Raw genomic sequence first — 20715 nt, 5'->3', positions numbered from 1 at the left:
AAAAAGAAGATTTACACACATACAGAGTCATTTTTTAGCTGCTCGAGGGAGTCAAGACGGGGGATTTGAAGAAAGAAAGTTATTTCTGTCAGGCCCCGGGAGAAAGAGAGGGAGCGTCGTGACGCCATACGCCGATTCCCCCCTTGCCCATCCCTGGCGTCGTGACGTCACGTGCCTACCCCCACCCCACCCTCCGTGACGTCGCGCGCGGCCGCCCGCCTCGCACGGAAGAGGAGGCGGAAACGGAAGTGGCGGCCGTAGCTGCTCGGTGGCAGAAAGGGAGGAACGGAAGGGTGTTTTTGTCGGGCCGGGCGACGGCCCCTCAGAGCTGCCGAGGCGCGCGCGCGGAAGAGAATGGTCCCTCGCGGAGCGTCGTTGAGGGAAGGGGCCCGGGAAGGGTCCGAGCGGTGAGTGGCTGACTGACTGAGGGCCGCCTGTCTGCCGGTGGGGCGGGGTGGGGCAGGGCAGCCCGGCCCTCCTCCCCCCCCTTGAGTGTCGCCTCAACCCCGGCTTTGTCTGCGGGGAGTGGGCGCTGAGGGGGAGGGTCGTAGGTGCCCCCACCCCGGGTAAGCGGGGGAGGGGGGCTTTCCCGGCCGGGCGAAGGGAGTGGGGGAGGGGGAGTCGTGGCTCGGTGGCAGAGATCCTGTTTATGGTTTTGTTTCCCTCCCCCCCCCCAATGTATATTTTAAACTTTGTAAGGCCGCCTTGAGGCCCAGCATTGGGCAAAAGGCGGGATACAAATAAATAATAATAATAATAATAATAATAATAATAATAATAATAATAATAATAATAATAATCCTCCCCGAAACCCTACGGAGCCATTTCGTTGAAAACTGCCCAGAGAGCTTAGGCTCTGTTGGGCAGCATAACTGTGTCATAAATAAATAGCTAAATACTGCCAGTCAGTGTCAACAATCCCGGGCTGGATGGAGCAAGGGACTGAATCGGTATAAGACAACTTCCGATGTTGCTATGTTTCTGCCTTCGCAAATTCACTTCGCAAAAAGCTGCGCCTGGGCTGTTTGTCCACGTTCCGCCTGTCCGCCGGCGGCTCCCCGGCTCCCTCCTCTCTTTTGTGCCCAGCTTCAAGTGCTGGTGTTAACTTCTCAAGCAGAGGTGGGCAGCTGGTGGCCCTCCAGTTGTTATTTCGATTTTACTTATTATTGCATTTATATCCCGCCTTGTTTCCTCCAAGGAGCCCAAGGCAGCAAACATAATAATCCTCCTCCTCTCCATTTTTTATCTTCACAACAACAACCTTGTAAGGTAGGTTGGGCTGTGAGTCTGTGACTGGCCCAAAGTCACCCAGTGGGTTTCCATGGCTGAGTGGGGACTAGAACCCGGATCTCCCGATGGAAGCCATGGAAACCCACTGAGTGACTTTGGGCCAGTCACTTTAGCCGCTGAGCCACACTGGCTCTTGTTGGACTGCAGTGGCTGCCATCAGCCGTCACTTGCATAGCCAGTGGCGCTGGGGGACAGAGTTGCAGTCTGGAGGGCTGCATGTTCCCAGTCAGTGCTGTAAGGTTCTAAAGAGTGAGCCAACTGTGGTTGGATAGTGTTTGACTGGCACGGGGGAGACCCTGATTCGAGTCCTCACTCAGCCATAAAGCTCACTGGGGGACTTTAGGCCAGTCACTGAGTCTCAGCCTAACCTACCTTACAGGGTTGTTGTGAGGTTGGAGAGGAGGTTGACTGTGTGAGCTGCCTTAGGCTCCTTGCGACAGGAAAAAGGTGGAATACAAATCTAATAATAATGAAGCTCAAAAGGTGACTTTGGGCCAGTCACGGATTCCTAACTTAAAGGACCTCACAGGGTTGTTGGGAAGATAAAATGGAGAGGAGGACCGTGTAATCCGCCTTGGGCTTCCTTGCAAGAGGGAAAAACAAAACAAAAAACGGCAGGATATAAGTTCTGTACATAAATAAATAATGGCTTAGGACCCAGGTTGCTTGAAAGATTGCCCTTTTCCCATATGTACCTTACATGGTCCTTTAGATCTTCTTCACATGGCCTGCTTTGGGTGCCTCCTGCTGAATGAAGTGAACTGGGTAGCCACCCAGGAGAAGGCCTTCCCAGAGAAGTTTGCAGGCCTCGGCTTTTTGGTTCCAGTAAAAACCTTTTTGTTTACCCAGGCCTTCTATTTAACTCATGTGATGTGTTAAATCTGTTTTAATGGTAGTGTTAATGTTTAACAAGTTTTTATCACTTTATATTGTGTTTGAATTGTTCTATTTGTTTGGGAGCCAACCACAGAACCTATGTCATGGGAAGTCTATATGCATTTAGTATTACTAATTATTATAATTATTATGTATTATTTATTTAATTTATAACCCACCTATATACAAAGTACTCTAGGTGGAATATAGAGTTAAGGGCAGTTTAACAATGAACAAAACCACAATAAAAACAATACAGCTTAGAAGCAGTATATAACAATCCCTGCCTCAAGGGACTTAACAGTCTAGAAATCAATGGAGGAGGAAAAGAGAATTTAAGGCAAACAGAGTTGTTGCTTAAATTTGGAGCAGGGTTGCCCCTCACTGTTCTTAAAACCTTCCATGTACATGACGTTTTACAAAGAATGAGGGTCTTACAATCTATATACCAATAAAAGGGGGACACTAGAGAAAGGAAATTGAGGCTTGGGAAGATTTTGCAACTGTTCCAGCTGAAATGTACTTGGGCTTAATTACAATCAGATGTACAGGTATTTCTCTGGTAAACAATATTCTTTGGCGTTAAGTAGGTTGAGTGATTCTTGTTAGAAGCAATTTGGTGGGCATATGTATGGGCCAAAAGTACAAATCCTTTTGCTGATTGTTCTTTATTCTTTATTCCAAGAGGCATATAGTTATTCTTCAGGAAAATACCTAACTTTCTAGTCTCATGCAGCCTGAGTGGCTCTTGTGGTACATTCGGTGGACTTTGAAAAATTGAATGCGCTGTTACCATGCCAAAGGCACAAACTAAAAGAAAGAGAGTGTGTGTAAACAAAGATGCCATTTAGACACAATAAAAGTGAACATCCCTTATCTCTCCATACAACTGAGATCTGTGGACTGTTGTTTCAAAACTGTTCAGTGGATTAATGACAGCCCCTAATTTCCTCTGCCCAATGCTCTGATCTTCTGCACATTGAACAGGTTGTTAAAAACAGTTCAATAAGGTTTAGGTGCTAGATATCCGTACCAAAGGCACAAATCCCCTTGCTTGAAAAGAAAGGGATGCCGTTTGGAGATGGTGGACATTGCCTCTGCTCCTTGTTACAGGCCAGGCATAGCTATTCCTCAGCCAAATGTCTAGCTCTGATAAACTCACTGGTTCTATAAAGGCTGAATGGCTATCGTTAGGAACAAGTCAGTAGGCTTCTGTACTGGGCTTTCATTGCCAAAGCACAATTTCTTCTGTTTTATTGGAGGAGGGTTGGAGTGGGACTCCTCTCACCTCTAATTTAGATTCTCATAGGATTATTTCTCAGCACCTAATATCTCCAACCAAAATGATTCAGTGGGCTTTAGTACTAATATACATGCTAGAGGCACAGATTTCTTTTCTTAACCAGAAGGGGAGGGTAGATAAACAGTGGTGTCATTTGAGATCAGGACACCCTCTCACTTCTGGATATTACACACTGGTGTTTGTTATGAAGAATTAAAGAGGTGTATGTCTGTTTCTGTATTGTTCATGTTAAATTGTTTTTATTTTAGTGGTCATGAGGTTTCTGTTTAGGAGCAAGAAAGCAGGATATCAATATGTTAATAAAATACGTACGGGCTGTGCACACCAACAGTGCACAGACTCCTTGCTTTGCATGTAACCGTTTGAATCGCCTTCTTTGGCTGGAGAATTACTGACTTCTTTAGTAGTGTTTGTGTTTTCTTAACCCAATTATCAAGCACCTTGGTGTGACTTCTCACTATTTGGAAAATGACTGCATCTCATCTGCTTTGCCTTGCCAGCATCTACAAATGGCATTCGCTAGCCTACCCACCACAGATTAGTCACTTAGCCAAAAAAGAAACACATTTCTATCAGACGTCTTTACTGTGGTCATCTGGAGGTGGTTCTTATTTGCTTCAGGCAAAAAGCTATTTAAAAAAATGCATCTGCTTGTCACTTGAAGCATCTATCATCTCTTTCAGGTTCCTCAACAGAATATAGAAAGCACGCTACATCCAATGATCTCTTCTGCCTGCAGGCCTTCTATCAATCTGCTTCTCCCTGACTGGTGCCTAATAGCATTGATAATACCGAACACTCACTACTCCTGATGATCTAAAGTGCTTCTGTCCACAGCGTGTGGTGTTGGATTTATTTGGCCTAATCTCAGAAAGAGGATCCATGTACACCCCAAGTGGCTCGGTGTTGCCCAGTGGGCGTCGGAGGAGAGGCCAGGATGGGAGTGCCTTGCCGAAGCAGCCAGAACGGAGCTTGGCTTCTGCATTGCCTGGTGCCCTCTCAATAACTGCTCTGTGTACTGCTTTGGCAGAACCTGCCTGGCTACGAATCCATGGGGGCACTTGTTCTCGCCAAGAGCTGGGAGTTGCTGACGTGCTGGGATATGTTGACCCTGAATTACTGAAAGGTGAGAACAGAGGGTGGATTGTGTGTGCTTTTAAAGAGAAATGCAGGCTGGCTGGTTCAAGGACTAACCATTTATTTATTTATTTATTGCGTTTATATCCCGCCTTTTTTCCTCCAAGGAACCCAAGGCAGTGTACATCTTCCTCCTCCTCTCCCTTTTATCCTCACAATAACAACCCTGTGAGGTAGGTTGGGCTAAGAGTCTGTGACTGGCCCAAAGTCACCCAGTGGGTTTCCATGGCCGAGTGGGGACTAGAACCTGGATCTCCCGACTCCCAATCTGACACTTTAGCCACTATACCACACTGGAGCATGACCCTATAGTGTGTACTTGGCAGAAGGTTCCTCTGAGATCAGTGGAAGTTACTGTAGTAAATGAGCATCAGGTTGTATATTTAATGGTCGCCAAAGTGGATTGTGTGCGTGTGACTTTTGATGTGGTATAATAAGTAACTGTTGATAGTAGGGCAGCCAATCTGTTTCGAAACAGTGATATGAATGAGATCTGTTGGCGCAAAAAAAAAGAGAAAGAACTTCATTGAAAGGAAAAAGCATACTAATGCTAAACTGCCAGCCCAGAGATTATGGAGGAACATGTAGCTGTAGTAATGAGGCTTACAAGGCCTGTTCAGACAGCACACTAAACCATGGTTAGGCCACTAACCCTTTTGCAACAAATGGTTAATGAGCATATTAAACCGTGGTTATTTAGCTATCATGGTTAGGAATGGTTCTCACAACACGCTAAGTCATGGTTCACATGGCACACTAAACCATAATGTTTAGCTCAAAATGCTTAACCACTGTGGCTTAGTGTGTTGTCTGAACAGGATCCCTGACAATCCCTAGAGTAGTGATCTGGCCCGCCACTCTCCTTACCCATTCAAACTGCATTCCTGTATGCATGTATTCTTAAAGTTAGCCCCACTGCGTTCAGTGCTGCTTACTGTTAGGTAAGTAAGATTGCAGTCATACTGCTCTTCTATAGAACCAGATGCTGCCTATCCATGCCTGCATAACAAAGATATACGATCTTTGTTATAATGGCCTTCATTTGATGCTTAGTGTTTGAACATGTAACTTCTTCAAATTAAGTCCCATTCTTTCCAGTGGGAGAAAGTAAGGCACATGCTTAACTCTGATTTAAATGTGTGCTGCTTCGAATCTTAACTTTGGCTGAGTTTCACAGCATGCAGCTCAGGCGATTGACACATGGCTATGGTTAGAGTGCAAGCAGATCCTTACCAGCAAGAAGTGTGTTACTGCTGCAGAGGAAAAAAAGCTGCATAATTTCTTGCCTACTCAACCATTACTCTTCCTCCCTCTCTCGGCCATCCTCTCCCATATTTTTTCTGTGCCCCTGAACTGGAGAAGACCTAACCAAAACCAGCCCAAGAATTTTTTTTTTTTGCAGACATCAGTAATCAAACAGTCAAGGCAACTTTTTAACTGTGTATGGTTAATTTCCCGTCAAAACAACTGGCTGGTTGCCAACAGCTCTCCTCTGGCAGTCAGTCACCCCTCACTGTTAAAACTGCTGCCCTTGAGGATTCTAGAACATTCCTGCTAGTTATTTTTTGCTCTGACTCTACCGTTGCCCATTTTTCCTCATGTCCCACTATCCCTGGAAATTCCAGAACACCTATACAGTGTCATTTTCTTTCAAATCCGTCCTTGAAACCCACCTTTCTTGTGATGTCTATGCTTAATCCTTTAGGTCAGGATTAAGCAATCCATTGGGACATGGGCCCATTTGGTAATTGGAGGAACTCCTAGGCACCACTACCAGATGGCTGCCGTAGCAGGTGTGGCGAAGGACAAGTAACCTGCTCAAAACAGGGCAGAACTCACTTTAACCCACAGTGTTCAGCATCAACCTATTTCACAGCAAAATGTGTTGATTTCCTTTAATGTGGGAGGGGTAGAGTCCCTTCATGGGTGCAAAGAAAGGTATCTGAGGGTGCATGGGCCCACGGCCACCACATTGCCTACTCCTACTTTAAGTTCTCATCCCTGACCAAAATGAAGCCTACGTATGTGTAACCACATTTGTTCATATTCATCCCTGTTTGCAACTGGCTTCCTTCCTTTGTTTCCTCTGCTGTCAAATTTAGAGTGAGAAAATTCTTTGGGTCAGGAACTTGAGTTGGTTCATTTGCTTTTTGGGCATCTGTTGCTTTGCAATGCACTATGTACAGCTCCCCCCCCCCCCCCCGTCTCTCTCTCTCACACACACACACACAACACTAATCACCAGAGGCAATAATTCTGTTAATGGGAGCAAGAGGTAGTTCGCTTCATATTCCAATGAGACTGAATCATTCTGGTGTCCCTGGTGGCAATTTCGCCACGGCTGTCTCCAGTGCATTAGGCTCTAGGCAACTATTCCCTTGGTATTAGATTATGTGACCCTTGTGCTTGCTACAAATGAAACAACCTATAAGCATGGTATTGGTATATTTTCCTGACTATGCTTTCATGCTGCTTACTGTCATGATGAAACTCACATTAAGCAGGACTACATAGTTAATTGAACTGAGAGAAGCTGCATCTAACAGATCTTCAAAACAGCCCAGGCAAATACTTGCCTGCTTGTAAAAAAACAACAACACACCCTCAGAATCCCTGTTCACATTTTTTTAAAAAAAGTTTTTAATATTCAGAGCTACAGGAAAGAGGAAATATGTAGACTTTTTAAAGAAAATTGGAATTAGTACATTTTTCAGCATTTGTGAGTTCTAAAGTCACAGAGACTTTTTGAAGGTATGCTTCTCACTGACTCTCTGCTTTCACATTTTAGATGGTCAAACATGGTGGGATTATCATATGAGAGAGCCTAGCAAAGAGGTACACAGAAGACACTCCCTCCCCCATCACCGCAGCTTTTGAAACTCTTTCAGAAACAGTTGGTCATGCTGCATTGGAGTGTGGGTGGGCTACAGTTTGAGAAGCAAGTTGAATGTCCCTTGGGCTCAAAAACTCATTCCACACTTCTTTGGATGCAGGCCTAAGTTACACAGCCCTACATAAATGTTTAAGCTCACCCACTCCCGCTTGTCCAAAATAGTTTATGCTTCCGGAAGACACTCAAGTTCTGTCAGACTTACAAAAAGCAACATAATTGGCTGAATTTTCACTTTAGCCAGGGTTATAAATAGCCACTCCTCTGAGGAGCAGAACAATTTCTAGGTGACTAGGGAGAGAGGGTGGGGGTGTCTCTTTTTCTTTCAAGCTAGAAATGACTGACTCAGATATGAGTGAATAGAGAAATGTGAAAGTTGTGAGAGTTCAAGCCTTTTAAAAGTCAAAAATTTAGTGTAGCTAGCACAAGCTATTTCTGAGAGCCTGAGCCATGCAGGTGGACAACAGGTGAACTATATACATAGTGGACCTGTTCAGACAACAAGGGAAGCCATGGTTAGGTTGCTAACCCGTGTGCAATGAATGGTTAGTGAGCGTGTTTAAACCGTGCTTATGTAGCCGGAATGGTTCACATGACATGCTAAGTCATGTTTATCTCAAAATGCTTAACCTCTGTGTTTTAGTGTGCCATCTGCCTTAATGTTTTAAAATATTGTCTGTTCTCTCCCCTGAGCCTTTCAAGGTTCAATCCACCCACAAAAGTCTTGGAATTCTGCCATATTTAGCAACTGTTTTTTTAAAAAAATACAACCCTCCATATTTAGCTTGAGTTCCACCTCAGGTAATCAGTGAGGGACCCTGTCTTTCCATGTATTAGCTTACAAGACTGCCACTCCTCTGAGGAGCAGAATCATTTCTAGGTGACCAGGGCAGAGAGAGGGGTGTCTCTTTTTCAGGCTACAAATGACTGACTCAGATATAAGTGAATAGAGGAATATGAACATTGTGAGTCAGTGCGAGTTCAAGCCTTTTAAAAGTCAAACATCCAGTGTAACTAGCACAAGCTATTTCTGTGAGCCTAAGCCACGTAGGTGGATAACAGGTGAACTATATACATAGTTCCACCTTAGTTTATCAGTGATGGGCATTGCTTTTCCGTGTTTTAGCTGCCAAGTCTGCCATCTGCTTCCTAACAGACCACACCGTTCTCCAGTTTTTATCTTGTTGAATGTGTATGGCTCATTGTGTGGCCCAGCTTGTTGCCATGGTGAAAGCAACAAGACAAACCAGTGTTGAGCATCTAAGTAGGTGGAAAGGTCCTTGAGGGAACATTACATACAGGAGAGGCTTCTGTACTGAAATCATTCTTTGCTTGGGTTGGAATGGCTGAAATATGAACTGATCAACATTGTCAAAACAATACAAGGCTAGAAGGAAGTTCTCTACCACAGGGGAATCTGGAAAAACCTGAGGCTGAGTCAGAACATCCTGCTGAAAGACAACAAAAGCAGGCTGTGATAGACTGTCATAACAAGACTTGGTTCATTACTCTACAAATTGAGTAAGGAACCAATATCTCTGGCTTTAGTTGTGCTGGTGACAAATAAAATGACCTTGGAGTTGCTGCTTCGCATGTGTAGCCACCCAAAGATTGCTTTGTTTGCCATTAGTGTAATCAGAAACTTAATAATCTTGTGTAAATTCATGTAAGACACATTCCAAGCCATATTCTACAATCACGAGGACCAGAAACTTCTCTTTTCTTTTAAATGAAATTGTTTTCAGGGGCTTAAGTTGTTGTATTATTTGTTTATTTTAAATTTCATACAGAAAACAAAACATAATAAACTTGAAGATAATATCCCTAACCCTATTTCACAGGAAATCAATGAACATGTTACAACTATTACAAAATATATCTATCACAAAATATATCATTCTTCAGATCTTAAGCATTTCCTTCCCTTCTTTATAAGTCAAGAATTCTTTTTAACCAACCACAAGAGAGATACCTTTCATTATTACCTTTAAAGCCCTACATGGTTTGGGTCCAGGCTATCTGTGGGATCACCTTCTCCTGTACAATCCGCTCCGCACACTCAGGTCCTCTGGGAAGAATCCACTTCAGCTAGCAAAAACTAGATTAACAACTGTTACCCAGAGGACCTTTTCTTCTGCTGCTCCCAGACTGTGGAATGGCCTGCTGGAGGAGATTTGCCAACTTGACTATCTTTTAGAATTTAAAAAAGCAATAAAGACTGATCTATTCCAGCAGGCCTATCCAGTGAAATTTTAGAATGTTTTCAGGATGTTTTCAGGATGGTTTAATCATGTATGGTATGTTTTAATCGTTTTAATGTGTATTTTATATCATGTTTTTATACTGTTTGTTTTATACTTTGAATTGTTTTAATTTTTGTGAACCACCCAGGGAGCTTCGGCTATTGGGCGGTATAAAAATGCAATAAATAATAATAATAATAATAATAATAATAATAATAATAATAATGATGTCAACCAAAGAGATTTAAATGCTTTTGGAATTTTATTCTGCCATTCCAAGTTGTATATACCATAAAGCAATGCCAGTCTGTATTAAATGTTTCTTTAGATTTTGTTCCTCTTACCAATCTCGGTTTATTGGTCAGTTTCTCCATTAAGGCTACACGCCAAAGTGTGGTGTCAGCCAAATCCTTCCAATATCTAACTCTTACCAATCTGGCAGCAACCAAAAGAGATCCTGTCAATGACTTAAAACTTCTTCATTATCCTTCTGAACGAATCCGAACGATACGAATGCTGGGGATTTAACAACCATTTGCTTGGGTATCTTTTCAATTTCTTTAACTATCAAGTCCCCAAAAATTTGTTTTAGCACAATGCCACCACATATGCTGAAATGAGCCTACGTCTCCACAGCCCCTCCAGCAATATTGCAAAATTGATTTATTGAATTCTGCCACCCTTGCTGGGGATAAATACTATTTTTGCAAGATCTTTAACATTGTTTCCTTTGTGGATATTGTGACAGATTTGAATGGGAATTTGCCCAACAAATTTGCCGAATCTGTATCCTCGGTATTAATCGACCAATCCAGCTCCCATATTTTCTTTAGACCCTCAGAACTACCCATCTCAACACTGAGAATAATGGAATATAGTCGAAACACTAGACCTGAGTCAGTACCTGTAGAGGACTTGATTAAGAATTCAAACTCTGTAAGAGGACATGTGGCCCATTCCTTAACATGTGATTGACCTATAAATGTACCCACCTGGCACCACTCCATCCATGTAATATTAATAATAATATATTTATTTGTTACCCGCCTCTTCCTCTGGATCGAGGTGGGGTACAACACAAATAAAAACACCATAAAATACATACAACTAATTCAAACGTTTAAAACTAGTGCATCATTAAAAGCAGCACACCATTAAAAAGGGCATCTTAAAATTCAGCTGGGTAGGCCTGCTGGAAAAGATCAGTCTATATGGCTTTCTTAAGTTCTGGAAGACTGTTAAGTTGAGGGATGTCTCCCGGCAAGCCATTCCACAAACTGGGAGCGGCAGAAGAAAAGGTCCTCTGGGTAATAGTTGTCAGCCTTGTTTTTGTTAGCTGGAGTAAATTCTTCTCAGAGGACCTGAATGTGCGGGGCAGATTGCATAGGAGAAGGCGATCCCGCAGGTAGCCTGGACCCAAACCATGTAGGTCTTTAAAGGTGATAACCAACACTTTATACTTTGCCTGGAAACTAATTGGCAGCCAGTGAAGAGATTTTAAGACTGGTGTAACTGCCCTTCAAATGGGTCCTCCACAAATCCATAGAGAGAGGGGCATTATCTTGATAGAAATTCCACATTCACTACAACCCTGCTCTCTTAAATGCTTCTATTATTATTATTATTATTATTATTATTATTATTATTATTATTATTTATTTATTTATATAGCACCATCAATGTACATGGTGCTGTACAGATAACACAGTAAATAGCAAGCACCATGTACATTGATGGTGCTATATAAATAAATAATAATAATAATAATAATAAATAATAATAATAATAATAATAATAATAATAGAAGCATTTAAGAGAGCAGGGTTGTAGTGAATGCGGAATTTCTATCAAGATAATGCCCCTCTCTCGATTTGCCTTGCATTACTAATAAATTCTGGGTGACAATATAATGGGAGTAGTGGAGAGAGATTTGGCATTAACTTATCCAGCCATTGTCTACAAACATTAAATGATCACATAAGAGTAAATATCGGGCTCCTGGCCACTTGTTTTAATAATTGTTTTATAATTGGGAAGCTTTCAGGAGGCTCTATATCTAAAAGTTGTATCTATTTGTGCCCAGTGCAGGTGGCAATCTTGTAGATGAACCATGTACTAGTTTTTTCATTTTCAGGGGCCCAAATGTCAAAATCTATCCTTATTTATTTATTTTATTATTTTATTTATTACATTTTTATACCGCCCAATAGCCGAAGCTCTCTGGGCGGTTCACGAAAATTAAAACCATAATAAAACAACCCACAAGTTAAAAGCACAAATACAAAATACAGTATAAAAAGCACAACCAGGATAAAACCACGCAGCAAAATTGATATGAGATTAAAATACTGAGTTAGAACAGTAAAAATTAAATTTAAGTTAAAATTAAGTGTTAAAATACTGAGAGAATAAAAAGGTCTTCAGCTGGCGCCGAAAAGAGTACAGTGTAGGCGCCAGGCGGACCTCTCTGGGGAGCTCATTCCACAGCCGGGGTGCCACAGCGGAGAAAGCCCTCCTAGTAGCCACCTTGCATGCAATGCAAAGCACCAGGCTATAGCACCAGCATTATTCATGAATGCCTCTGGGCCCAATGTGCCACACAGAGGCATTCTTAGAAAATAAAAATGGTGGCTGGCTGCAGGTCGGTATTTCACTTTGCAGCGTGTTCAGCAGTTCAGAAAAAGCAAACAAAAAGACTAATTTAATTTACTTTAAATAAATTAAAGCTCCTGAACTGTTAGGAACACCTGAACTGTTAGGAACTTCTTTTGTTCTGCCAGTTTATGAGGAGCAGGCAAAAAACAATTTAAAACAACAACAACAGAAGAAGAAACCAAATTATTTATGTCTCTGCTAGTCCTCCAGTGTCAAGGCATAAATCCCCCATTCCCATAAAAAGAAGTGAGAAAAAGCGGGGGACCAAGATTCAATGAATATGCATGAAATTTAATCAGACTCATTTCCTGACCTATAGCTATCACTATTAGTTTCTGTCTCTGTTTCAATGGCAGCACTGCCCCCTAGAGGCAGAAATTCATCTTGCTCTTGCATTTGAGAGTTGTAATCTCAGTTTGCAACCTAGGACTTGCTTGTCCTTGGTGCACAGAAATTGTAATAATCTGATACTGTATAGTTTTTAGAAATCATTTGGAGAAGTAAATATCTGAACACCTTCTCTTAAACATTTTATTCATCATGCTAAAATAAAACATTCTTTAATGTTTTTTTCTTCATTTTTTCCAATTTTTCCAATTTGTGGGGGGGAACAAAAAAGGCTTCAGAAAAAAACAGAAAAAAACCAGTTTTCCACCCGAATTTTTCAGTTTTTTCCATGCTTTCACATTTGGCCTGTGAAAGATGGCCTGTTTTGTCCACAGCTCAAGAGGTTGTCCATATTGTGGCCTGCGCCATGCAAAAAACTAGCTCCTTGCACTCACTTCTCAATCTGAGGGTTTCCTTTTCAGAAGGAACAGCTCCCCCATCCTGAGTCCCCCTGTGTTCTTGGTATTCCCCCCTCCCCCCCAAAAAAATGCTGTTTGAGGATTAAGTGTGAAATGACACTTGCCACCCCTGAGTTCTTTCCTACTTAATTTTTATGAACCACCCAGAGAACTTCAGCTATTGGGCGGTATAAAAATGCAATAAATAAATAAATAATAAATAAATACATCTCTAGTTCTCGGTGAGTCTGGAGGGAATGGTGTGTGTGTTTTTAATGCACTAAGGACAAGGCATTTATCGTGGCTGATGGCAGTGTGTTAGCAATAAAACTTTTCACACCAGGCTACAGTATTTTACCCTGTTGCATTTCATGGTGAAAGTGTCAAACCATTTCATCAGCATGGCACCAGAACTTGTTGCCAGCAATATTAAAGATTGTTAATGTGGTATTAAAATTGTGGTAAAGTTTTTGTCTTTAGCATGCTATTGACAATTCACCATCCTGATGAAACAAAACAAAATATTGGCTGTAAGCCACTTGGGCAGAGACTCCCTTGCATCAACCTAGCCCATCCATGGGAGCGAAATAAATGTTTAGGTAATCAACAGCTAATGCCGTGTGCTGTGCAGATTTTGGCCCAGCTGCCCGAATTAAATTGTTGAATTCCCAGAAGGATCCAGGAAGCTCTTGGTTTTATGACCTGTAATGACATTTGTGGAAGCTAATTTTGGGTTCTCTCTTCCCCCTCCAGAGTACTGCATGAACCCCCAGACAGTGTTGCTGCTTCGAGTTATTGCTGCTTTCTGCTTCTTGGGAATCATCTGCAGCCTTTCAGCCTTCCTGTTGGATGTGTTTGGGCCCAAGCACCCTGCACTGAAGATCACTCGGCGTTACGCCTTTGCCCACATCCTCACAGGTAGTTGGAGGGGGCTGGTCCTCTGCTAGGTTTCCTGTGTTGGAGTCACCTGAACCACTTGATAGTCCTTTTTCAAGCTATGGTTCAAAGAATCCCATAATGGGATTGTCATGTGGTTTCTGGGCCCTTGCATTGCTCTACCAAATCCATGTGGCTACTAAACTGTTCTGGAGTGGTGTCTCTGGGATGCCATCTCTGTTCTTTCAAACCTATCCTTTCCATGAAGCCTTTGCTTTTAGCCTTGATCAGAACAGCCTCATTTGCACGTTCTTCCCCCGTTAACCTTCCCTTTGTTGAAATTCAGCCTGTTAGCTAGCTACTCAAGTCCTCTCTTGTTCTTACATTACTCTGCAAAGCGCTTGATAAATTGAAGGTACTACATAGTAGTATTCATTGGTCCGGGAGTAGTAGTAAAAATCTCAAATGCTGCTATTGACACATAGTTTAGACAGTAGTACCCTGTATGTCATCAGACCACCCCTTACTGTATCTTCATTGAGAGAGACCATATTTCTCACAACAAGGACCTAGATTATAACTTTTTCTCTAGCAAATGTGGCGCTCAGTGAACAATTACGTGCATCTTTTAAGCCCATGTCTATTCAGAGAAACAAAAAATCCATGTTTAGGAGATGATTTGAATTAATTAGTTACACCTCAAAGCATTTCCATTCTAATTTATTTTTATTTTATTTCTCTGGGCGGTTCACAAAAATTAAAACCATCATTCTAATAAATGATGGTTGTTTTCCAGCATTGCCTACCACCTTCACTATATCCACAAGTATGTTCAAGATTCTGTTAGAGGCACAATTGTCCTCCTAGCATCCCTTGTGAGAGCACAGTATGTGGTATCTAGCTGTTAAAACGGGTGAACAGTCTTGCTTCTCCTCCTATGCCAATTCTGAATGCATCTTCCTGTATTTTCCTTCGGCCCTTAGTGTTGCAGTGCGCCACCGTGATCGGGTTCTGTTACTGGGCCTCGGAGCTGATCCTTGCGCAGCAGCAGCAGCACAAAAAGTACCACGGCTCGCAAGTGTATGTTATATTTGCTGTCAGCTTTTACCTGGTAGCTGGAGCTGGTGGGGCCTCTATCCTTGCCACAGCTGCCAACTTGCTGCGCCACTACCCCACTGAAGAAGAAGAGCAAGCCTTAGAGCTCCTCTCTGAGATGGAGGAGAATGAACCTTACCCAGCGGAGTACGAAGTGATCAACCAGTTCCAGCCTCCTCCAGCCTACACACCATAATGCTACTACTGGATGATGGGGCCTGGGGTGGGAAGCTTTCTTCCGGCCTGACCCAAAGCCCTAACTGCAGACGATTGTCTGGGAATGCACTTCCTTGTTATGGAGCCACTCACCGGTGCTTTTTTCCGAGGTGGTTCGCTCACTTTTACTCCCTCCTTGCTAGGGAGAGAACTCACTTTGGAGAGTCACCCAAGAGGAGCTTTGCCTGTGCAGTGACCTCCAGAGCAGCCCTGTGTTCCAAAGCAATCAGCTGGGTGACCTTTGTTTCCCAGCGTTCCTTGCGTTATGTACACCGAGCCTCTGAAATAACTGGCCAGCGTGACCCAGCTGCAGCTTTGTACTTTCTCTGAATCCACAGACTTGTCCTGGGCTGCTCAGAGACTTGCGCTCACTTGAACGTACTCCTGTGCAGAGAGGAAGAGCACAGCTACATCAGGAGGAGGCCTCGCCTCGCCTCGTCTGGGGAGGAGATGGCACGTGCACAGCTTGGCTAAGTGGGTGGGGGTCGGCCGGGGTCCACTATTTTTTGCATTGTGATAAGATCTTTCACACTGGTACGTACACTCGCAGTAGTGAGTTCAACAGTCCTGCACTGTCCATCCACCCGAGCTCAGAGGCGGTTGCCTCTTTGTGGGGAATGTGACTCTCTCGCGGATATTCACACCTGGGGGCAAGCCTGCTCTGCATTTAGCACATCTAAAGGTGGAAATCCTTCTCTATGCACTGGTTTGTGGGGAGGTGACATACTTCCGTTGGTTCGTGTGCTTGCCGGAAAGTCTTGGTAAGCTTCCTGCCACCATTGCTTCATCGACTCCCACATTCTGCCTCATGCTACTTAACGGAAGCATTTTGCACTTTATTTGCTGTTCTCACAGCCCCCTTCCCTCCCTAAGTATTTGGGGGTGGGGAGACCAACTAAACTTGTCAGAACGAGCTCCAGGATAGTGCCACTACTGAATTTCTCTTGGATAGGTTGGTCTACTTCTGATAAAGTAACAGGGCCTTTAGAAGGGCTATCATTCCAATTGGCACTGGCGCGTACATGCACACAACACGCATGGCCCACTTTCAGTTATCACCAAATATCAAGACTATATGCAAATACCTGGTTCCAGGCTTGATTTTAATTACTTTAATCTATATTAATTTAAACTTTTTCTGTCTACTTTTGATTCTACCCTCTCTGTAGCCCCAAAGCTTTTCCTCCCCTTAAGTCAGTGTGTTAGTGAGATGCAGAGATCTTCCTAATAGTCACAGGCAGTAATACCTTGTCTGTACATGGAAAATAGGACTAACTTCCCTTTTCTCTTTGCATATTGTAGTGCATTGAGCTAAAACTGCTTTGAATAAGCCAGCAACTTTATTTACTCATGACGGCTGGTTTTTACTGGCTAGGGAACAACTTAGGTGGAATGAGGAAGTAAGAGAGACGGCGGTGTATCAAGTTTTTTGAAAAGAGAAAAAAATGTTTTAATGTTACCAAGATGGGAGTTTGCTCCTATTCAAGCAAACTTAAAAGATCCAGCAATGAAACCTGATTGATGCTCTGAAGGATATTTGCCATGATATGAATGCTGAAGCTATATCCCGAGGGCATGTCTGTCTTTTGAATTCATATCTGGTTTTGAACTATCAGCTTCCTTCTGTTCTTCCATACTTGTCCTAGTTCATGCAGAGGATATCATGTGCAGTGTTGTCTGAGATTTCCGGGTTGCAAGTATAAAATGTTATATCTGCAAGCGGGAGAGGGATGACTCATTTATGTTCTCTTAATTGCTTAGAAAGAAAACTGGGGCAAAGGTTTTTAATGGGATTCTGAAGAGTTATTTAAGGCGCTTCCTCCTCTGAAAAATATGGTGGCAACGGACCAAACTGTAGAATTTGGGAGGCATCTGACTGTAGAAACAGAGTGATGTCCTTTGCAGCAGGGGTTAAAGAAGCTTTCATTCAGCTCCAGTCCGGTGGATAAGGAGTATCACTGGCACAGCCTTCATTTTGTGTGCCCTTCTTGCTATTGCTGCATCATTTTTTACCAGAGGAAGGTTTTCTACATGTTCACAAAGCAGACTCCAGAGCACATTTTGTGTGTGGTGCAAGCAGAGGCTGCCCCTCCCTTCAGACTACTGCATATGAGAAAAGAGTTTGGCTGTAAATATTGTGCATAATTTTACTATTTCCACCTAATCTCTTACTTTTTTGGATCGTGATGAGATTGATGTGAGGTCTGGGGAAGAACTTGATCACTCTCTTTCAGTCTTCTCCTTTTCTGGCTCTGAGGAGGGAGAGCGAGCTCCTCCACGTGCCAACGGGAGCTTGACCCTTCTCCAGAACGGAGATGGTTTTCCCTCGGCTTGTTTCCACAGAGGGTACTTAACTAAAACTTGTTTCCATGTAATCTGTGTACTTGGTTACTGTGATTATTTTAAGACCTTGAGCACCGTTCACAAAGCCCTGTTGATTAAATCCATCTGTAAAATCCCGAATTCCTTTTTCTACCAAAAATAAAAGAAGGATGTAAATAGTCTCTTGCTGGATGTTTAGACTGTGGCTCACAAAAGAAATTATCACAGACTTGAGCAATCCTGTGCACTCCCTCCATTAGAAAACATTAACCAAATCAGCTAGTGTTTGCTTTTGTATAGCCCGCCTGTCCAATCATCATTGACCATGGTCTTGCATGTACATAATAAAACGCTTTTCTGATTTTGTTTTTGACAGCGATCACACTGCTTGCTGCAGGTATGTGTGAAGCAGTCCCTAGCCTTTGTCAACATTCCTTGAAACTATTTTTCTTCCTAAGGACTGATGCATGATTAAGAATTAAAATTTCTAATATTTTATCATTGAAGGCTGGGAATAGGTAACAAAATTCAGCAAAGGGCAGACTTCTCATCCTCCCTCATATCGTGTTTGCCTAAATGGAAGAGTCTTGCATCATTGCTGGAGGAGGCAATTCTAAAGCTGTGTAATGTGACCTCAGAGAATGCCTGTAAACATGCTATCAAGAGATTGTTTATATAATGTGCCCAGTTTATGTAGTATTCTACAGCGAGATGTAACAAAATTCTTTGCCCCAAGGAACCTACAATTTAAAATTTGACTGTGAGTAAGGGAAAGTCATAGCTTCTCAGCTGACAATAGAAGAATGAAGGCACAAGTGCTCTGGAACATATAAAGACAACAACAAAATGCTCTGTAATACAGCAGTGCTGGTTATCTTAACATCTTGAGTGTTTGGTCTTGCAACATGAGAGCTGTGGTTTAGTGGAAGTAACGTGTCTGATTGGTTGAAGTTCCTTGGATTGTAATGCCTTGGCCAGGCCAGCTTCTCTTATGAAGCACATGTTTTCAGAGCCAACACTGCCTCCTTTGTTCTCCAAACAGATTACCTAGTTCATTAGCAAATCAGCTTAGGCACATAACAAAATACATTTTATTTTTCATCAGAACATCTATGCCTGAAAGGAGAAACGACAGCATATTTTATCCTAATTATTTTAGGTACTTTTTTGTTCTCTTTCTCCCCCACACCAATAGCACTGGTCTATTGGTACACATGTGAGGTACTCCATAGCAAAAACGCCATCATGTTATGCAACTAAAATTTTCCACACAATTTTTCAAGGGTGGTAGCCACTTAAATGTATTTTTAAATGATTAACTTCTGTTGCTTAATTGATCATATGTGTGAATGTTCTTAAATGTTATACCACCATACAGATGCTGTTTTGAGGAGCCTGATGGAAGGGGTCTTTATTCTGAGAACATCACATGTAATAACCACTTGCTGTTGGATGTGTTATTCACTAAATTGGAGCAGATGAAAATTATTCCTCAAAATTATACAAAAGTGAAAAAAATGGTTTCCAAAACAAGTTCAAAGCCTATCTTTACAATGGAAGATGCAGGATTAAAAGAAGTACCAAAATGGCTTTCAATGGTCCAGTTGCCCCCTTTCATTGGGTGTGGGTTGCGGGTGTGTGTGTGTGATCTCATTTCCTTTATGAAAGTTCTGCTTCAAATGCAAAGGGAAAAATACCTTTAGGGTGCAATCCTATGCATGTTTAGGTCGGAGTTATGTTCTAGACGAGGTTGTACTCCCTCAAAAGAATGTTTTATTTGGGGGTGCTAATCCAGAACTGTCTTTAGAGACACTAGTGGCCTCAGTGGCAAAGATCACCTTTTCTCTGTAATCCTATCCAGACAGAGATCACCTATCTATGCTCTGGAACCTCACCTGGATTACTGCAATATGTGGTCCAAAAATAGGTGGTCCAAAATAGTGTAGTGAGATGGGGACTGGCCAGCATGAACATATTAAGCCAGTATTTTTCCATCTGCATCGGCTACTAATCCATTTGAAGGCCTGATTAAAGTGCAACTAACATTCAAAGCCTTAAACAGTTTGGGGCTACGTTACCAGAGGATCAGCTTTGGCTACTGCACAGTACAGAAATATAGAAAAAAGGCCTTCAACTCCCAGCATTCCCCAGCCAGCCATACTGGTTGGGAAATGCTGGGAGTTGTGGTTGTTTTTATCTAAACATGCATAGGATTGCACGCTGAAAGTTCTACTCCATTATGTAAATGGAAAGGGGAAGTTGATAGTTTTAAATTTTTGCTGTCAGAGCAGTAAACGTAGTAATTCAACTGTTGAGCTTTGTTTGACTGAATGGGCATTTGAACTCAGCTCTCCATGCTCAAATCCCAGTTCCCTTAACCGTTACACCACATTGCATTTTTAGTTTTGTCTTCTCAGTGAAGCAGAATGACAAGTCTATTTTGCGTTTCATCAGCCCGGTAAGGGCTTAATGTCAATCCTAGAGAGGGATGATGGTGAATGTTGCTTTTTGCCATCTGTACTGCAGTTAAATACACACATATTCACAATAGCCCAATGTTGCTTGTCTCAAAAGGCCTTTTTATTTTTAAAAGAAGTTTAGCATGCCCAAAGCCTAGCTCGGCTCGACTAAAGCCAGGCTTAGGTGATTGGCGCATAAACTCCCAGTTCCTCAAATAAGGAGGCCGATCACAGCTGCCGGCATTTATTTCAGGCGCCGCGCGGGGCAGCCCCGACTGGGGTCTTGCTGTCTCCAAGGCGCCCTTGAGTGGGTCACAAGGCGGAGTTGAGGGTGGGGGAGGAAGACGATCGCGGGAAGGAACCGGGCCAGCCTAACCTGCTGGCCACAGTGGGCAAGGGCCTGCGGAGCGTAATAGAGACGGACGTCTCCCTTCTCCAACCGGGCGGCGGGGCTGGTGCGCGAACGGCCAATAGCAGGCGGCTCCTGAGGGGCGATGGGCGGGGCCTAGGGGGCAGAGGGCGGGGACGAGCGGGCGAACGGAGCGGGCTTCATGAGGGCTGCTTTGCC

The 20715-nt window shown here is 42.9% G+C and overlaps 1 protein-coding gene across 1 annotated transcript; it reads left to right on the top strand.

Annotated features, from left to right (window-relative positions):
- Window positions 1–238: 238 nt before the first annotated feature.
- TMEM127 (transmembrane protein 127) lies at window positions 239–18152 on the top strand. Its single transcript, XM_063139008.1, has 4 exons — window positions 239–407; window positions 4153–4595; window positions 13933–14097; window positions 15039–18152. Exons 2-4 carry the CDS (start codon window positions 4352–4354, stop codon window positions 15344–15346), a joined length of 717 nt encoding a protein of 238 aa, XP_062995078.1. The 5' UTR covers window positions 239–407; window positions 4153–4351; the 3' UTR covers window positions 15347–18152.
- Window positions 18153–20715: the final 2563 nt, after the last annotated feature.

Source organism: Elgaria multicarinata, chromosome 12 (genome assembly GCF_023053635.1).
Source record: "Elgaria multicarinata webbii isolate HBS135686 ecotype San Diego chromosome 12, rElgMul1.1.pri, whole genome shotgun sequence".
NCBI lineage: Eukaryota > Metazoa > Chordata > Lepidosauria > Squamata > Anguidae > Elgaria > Elgaria multicarinata.
Note: the sequence above shows the minus strand (reverse complement) of the source record. Positions and strands in the feature narration are given on the sequence as shown.

Excerpts from the sequence above, each read along its gene's own strand:
- TMEM127 (XM_063139008.1), top strand. The coding sequence starts at position 4,352 with ATGTACACCCCAAGTGGCTCGGTGTTGCCCAGTGGGCGTCGGAGGAGA. Across the intron at positions 4,596-13,932 it reads TGACCCTGAATTACTGAAAG|AGTACTGCATGAACCCCCAG; the intron begins GTGAGAACAGAG and ends TTCCCCCTCCAG. Across the intron at positions 14,098-15,038 it reads CTTTGCCCACATCCTCACAG|TGTTGCAGTGCGCCACCGTG; the intron begins GTAGTTGGAGGG and ends TTCGGCCCTTAG.